Here is a 5,465-nt window from a genome sequence, read left to right as displayed (position 1 = left end):
GTTTAACCGGAGCCCTCACCTCTACCCTACTTTTGCCTGTCCCAGGCGAAGAAACCACAACTCCCAAAAGACCCTGCGGCTCTGGGCGGAGCCTTCCCGTGAATTGGTGTTCCGTAGCCCCAGGCAAGCGGCGATTGGTCAGATCTGGGAATAGGGTGGGGCTAAGGCAGCTGTGGTAATTGGAGCGGTGACTGGAAGACCTACGCGGACTAGTCGTTCAGGTCCAAACTCCAGCTGCAGCCTGGAGAGAGGCATGGCTCCGCTGCGTGTTTGCGTGCTGGCCCTGGCGGCTGTGCTGCTGCTGGGTATCTCCACAATGTCCAGATCGAAGGGCCTGGGGGGCCAGAAGCATCAGAGGGCGTCGCAAATCCCTTCTGAGTTCAGCCAAGGCGAGCGCGTTGCGATGAAGGAAGCGCTGAAAGGTGAGCCTGGGCCTCTTCGCCCACCTATGCTCAGATACAGGTCCCTCTCTCCTTGGGCCAAGGAGAAGAAGTGGGCTTACTCCCCACTTCTACGGCACTGGGTCCGCCATTGGAACTGGAGTTCCGCCACACGCCCCAAGCCAACCCTAGCCCGCGTCCCAGCACCTCGTCCCCAGACTTGCCGATGACACTCTTGCCCCAGACCTGGCTTCTGCGGACTCTGGTGTTCCCTGCCTAGCCTGGAACCTTTCTTAGCTCCACCCTCGTCCCTGTGGCCTTGACCTTCACCCTGGCCAATACTCTCTGTCTCAGTATTGAAATAGATTTTATTTGTACTTTTAACCTTCGAAAGTTTTCACTTCTGTTAAGTCTCTGCAATATCTTAAGATAAGACTAAAGTATCTTAATCTTATCTACAGAGGAGGGAAATTGAAGCTTAGGTCAATTAAATGAACTTCCCCAGGGACCCCACAGCAAGGAGTGAGCACTGGATGATAACACCTATGGCTTGTAGGATCCTCCCGGCTCCAGATGACTCCAAAAAGGGGTGTGGGGTGTTCCAAACTTCCTCTCCTGATTAAAAGACGTCTTTCCCCTACACCTCAAACCAAGGTTAAAAACTCATTTGCTTTCTCAGTCTGCATTTTCTGGGAGAAAAAAAAGGAAAGTGTCTGTTGAGTGCTAGATCCTATGGGATAATGACATCCTTCCTCACCACTGGGCTTAGCTCCAGTCTTTTCCCTTTCAATAAGTAGTGGATCAAAAGAAACTGCCTACATAAACATGTGCAGGCAGATTCAGGGACCAAAAGCTAACCCCTGTGGTTGAATGTATATTGTGCATGTGCTTGAGCGATTGGCCAGGAGTCAGAATAGAGCTTTCCCAAAGCACAGCACGAATAGTTAGTTCTCTGAAAGCCAGTGGACAGCTGCTCACCAGTCTCTTTACCCAGAAGAAAGCAAAAATCTTTCTTATTTAAAGAACCCAAAGTAGAGACCTTATAGCCACATGGCTATATGGCCTACGTATACTTATATGGCATACACACACACACACACACACACACACACACACACACACACACACGCACACACACACACAACTATATAGCCACATGCTTCCTGCTCCAACTCTGAGCACTTGAGTTCAGATTTTGAGTTTGCCTCATACAGGTTCATCTTTTTGAAACTTGACTTCTCCATCTATGTGTTGGGCTGTGATGTAGAGTTGATCCTTAGAAAAACTGATTCCAGAGGTGTGAGAAATAAGCCCACTGACCCAAAGGAGGGACACAGAGGCTTAGAGGGGAGTGAGGTGAGGCTTTAGTCAATATTCTTGCAAGAGCGGGTGTCTGATGGACAGACACACCGGGGCAGTTATGCAGGCAATTTTATCTCCTACTGCGCAACTCCCTCCACTGATTCCTCATTGGCTGAGTACTACAGAGGTTATAGCCTTACCCGGAAGTCACCTATGCCCACATAAGACAAAAAGTCTGATTGGAACAAATGTACATTCCTCGAGGTGACACAGACTTCAGTTCTTTGGTGCATGCTCATTGCCAAGCCGTGAAATGGAGGGGGGCGGGGGAAGAAGAACCAGGAAGTGAAGTGTCTAAGGGTTTGGGACTCGGTGAGGGGGGGCGGTTCATACATATTTCTAATAGGTTGTAAACCTATTGTTAATTCACAGCACAGTTTTTATTTCATATTCTGAAATATTTCATATTTCATATTTCAAATATTTCATATTTCATATTCTGAAAATGAGTCATCTCACTTCTCACAATCCCTCTTCTAAGTGGATTCCATTTTTATTTATAGGTTATTTTGGGCACAAGGCACACACGTTTGTTTCTTTTTTTTTTTTTTCTTCTTCTTTTTTTTAAAATTTGCATCCAAATTAGTTAGCATATAATGAAACAATGATTTCAGGAGTAGATTCCTTAGTGCCCCTTACCCATTTAGACCATCCCCCCTCCCACAACCCCTCCAGTAACCCTCTGTTTGTTCTCCATATTTATGAGTCTCTCCTGTTTTGTCCCCCTCCCTGTTTTTATATGATTTTTGTTTCCCTTTCCTTATGTTCATCTGTTTTGTCCCTTAAAGTCCTCATATGAGTGAAGTCATAATGATTTTTGTCTTTCTCTGACTAATTTCACTTAGCATAATACCCTCCAGGTCCATCCACGTAGTTGCAAATGGCAAGATTTCATTCTTTCTGATTGCCGAGTAATACTCCACTGCATATATATACCACATCTTCTTTATCCATTCATCTATCGATGGGCATTTGGGCTCTTTCCATACGTTAGCTATTGTCATAGTGCTGCTATAAACATGGGGGTGCATGGGTCCCTTCGAAACAGGACACCTGTATCCCTTGGATAAATACCTAGTACTGCAATTACTGGGTCGTAAGGTAGTTCTATTTTTAGTTTTTTTGAGGAAACTCCATACTGTTTTCCAGAGTGACTGCACCAGCTTGCATTCCCACAGATGTTTGTTTCTTAAGAGGAATCTTAAGATTACTCCCAGGATTGTTCCAAAATGTGTTTGTTTGTTTGTTTGTTTGTTTGTTTGTTTTCCACCCAGGGACCTCAAGTCCTAATCTTTTCCCTCTCTGCCTACTGAATCCTATCTTTTCTATCATATTCCGCTCCCCCCCCCCTTCGAAAATGTGACTCCTAACTGCCATTAGGGATTGGGACGACAACCAATCTTAACTGCTTCCTGCTGAAAGGGGGGGATGACAGGGGTATGGCAGTGAGGGCAGGTTCAGAAGTCCATCCAGAGGTCCAAAATAATGGAAAAGTATTTGGAATGTCTGGGCTAGCAAAATTTTCTTATTTTTCTGATACATGCAACAGCTTCTACAAATGACATACAAAAAGATTATTAGACTAACAAGCATTAATATTCCAAATGCAATGTCTCCTAGGGAGGAGGTCACACTATGGGAAGATGCATTGTAGCCATCCACAAAGTCCCTGACCTGTCTGGTCTTTTTGTTTTTTTTAATTTAAGTATAGCTTTTCTTCCCTCTTCCATATTTATTTGGATCTTGTGATGTTGTTACTTAGAATAGTTAAGCATTTGAACTAGTTTTTGGTTCTCAACCCTCAAATCTTCCTTTGGCCATCCAATTTCCAAGGAACAACTCCCTGAGGTGTATTTAATTTTACCTCAAGGAAAAATTGATCTTCTATATCCAGATTACTGTACGTTTAGACAACTGTTTATCTGTCCTGGAGCTAGTAACACTATAGTCCCTAATTCAGTCATGATTGTCTCTTTCTAGCAAGGGAGTGGAGCTCTCTGGCATTATCAAAAAAAACGTGAAAAAAAAAGTCTCCCCATATGCACCCCGGTGGCTGAGAGAAACATTTCATCAGAAGTTTTCTGGAGACACTGTAATATGCCGTGTTTGGACGGCTGTGGCCGGGAGTGGAAAGGAGGGACACAAAAGGTGATTCCAGTGTCAAGAAGGAAATCAACCGGTTTTCCTTCTGCTTCCACAGTTACCCAAGGCTCTGGATTTCCAACAGTTGGTTCAAAGGGAGCCACCGTGAAGAACCCCAGGTCCATCAGTCTCTTTCAGGGACACTGGTTATCTGAGCCCTTGCAGACTGAGGCCCCCAAGGGCATTCAGATTTTCCAGTGAATGTCTCCACACAAGGGGCATGGCTTATGGGGTTTCGACTTCTGTTGTCCCCTCTGACATTCTTGTTTCCAGTGCCGTGATCGGCCACATAAATGGCACTTGGTGCCAGAACCTCGGGATGTCTAATCTGACCTAGTGCATAAGGCCACGACTATGGCCTTAGATTTTTTTTAAGCCTCCTTTCTTGTTCCTTATTCTCCTCTCTATCTCAGTTGTAATATGCCCAATTGGAAGCTCGTAAGAGCTTCTCCAGGGTCCCTTCCGGGCCAACAGCCAATTTTTGCAGCTTCCTTCAAATACCTGGGGCCGATTGAGTGACAAATTTGTCCTTTAGAATCGTCTCAGCTTCGGGGGCTATCAGGGAGATAGCCGTATATTTAACTTTAACCTTTCCAGGAAGGCCACCAGGCTGTCATCCTGTGTCTGTAAAATGGTGGCTAACTTAGCATAATTTAAGGGTTTAACCTTAGATTTCCTTACCCACAAAGCTTGGAAGTGGCAGCAATACCCTTCTCCGATGGGACTATCATAGTCCCAGTTAGGGTCTTGGGGCAGAACTGCCTGAACCCCAGTAGGGAACTGGGAGTCCCTATAGGACCTCCAGTCCCATGAGAATTAAGGAGTTGCTCATCCCCATATCTCTCGGCTGCTGCCAAAACATCACGCTTTTCTGTCTCGTGAAGAGTCTAAATCAATAAAAGCATTGTATCTTTCCGAGTCAACTCAAAAACATACCTAATATTCTGAAAAGCCTCTATATACTTATCTGGATCATCAGAAAATTTACCTATTCTTTTACCTGTCTTAAGTCATGCAATGAAAAGGTTTCTTGTAAATCTTATCTTGGTGGTGCCTTCCCGTGTTTCTCCTTCCAGCACTCTAGCTTCTCGTAGTGGCAACGCACCTGCTACCTTACGGGGAGGGCCTGGGTAAGGTGGGCAGTAGGGAGCAGAAGTGCACGTTTTTAAGTCTGGATCGAGGTCCCGAGGAGAAGAAGGTTGGGGTAGAAGACTTCCCTTCCTCCTTTTCTAGGTCTGCTTTGGGTACGGGCAAGGGGACGTTAGTTCCCTCCCTCCATCATTGTGAACCCTCGGAAAGAGTTGCCCATAAGGCCAGGATCGACCTTACACATATCTCGATTTTCTCTTAAGGTCCCCAGAACACTGAACATAGGAGATTTCTCCCCGTTCCCCCTCACGTTTGCAAAACAGGTCAGACTGTAGCATAGCATTACAATTGGTATTTCCCTATGGCCGGCAGATTTCCTCCTCCAATTTGTATTGGGGCCAAGCCTTGGTGCAAAAGAAAATGAATCACTTTTTCTTTAGGGTTTGTGGATCAAAATCATCCCAGTTTTTCCGAATACATCCCAAAGGAACA

The 5,465-nt window shown here is 45.4% G+C and overlaps 1 protein-coding gene across 1 annotated transcript in view; it reads left to right on the top strand.

Annotated features, from left to right (window-relative positions):
- Positions 1–155: 155 nt before the first annotated feature.
- Positions 156–5,465, top strand: part of PM20D1 (peptidase M20 domain containing 1) — a 30,306-nt gene continuing 24,996 nt past the window's right edge. The window contains exon 1 of the mRNA XM_042925468.1: positions 156–422. Coding sequence (XP_042781402.1) covers positions 254–422 — 169 coding nt within the window. The 5' untranslated portion in view covers positions 156–253. The remainder of the gene's footprint in view (positions 423–5,465) is intronic.

The sequence above is a fragment of the Panthera leo genome, chromosome F3, assembly GCF_018350215.1.
Source record: "Panthera leo isolate Ple1 chromosome F3, P.leo_Ple1_pat1.1, whole genome shotgun sequence".
NCBI lineage: Eukaryota > Metazoa > Chordata > Mammalia > Carnivora > Felidae > Panthera > Panthera leo.
This window is presented reverse-complemented; position numbering and strand designations above follow the sequence as displayed.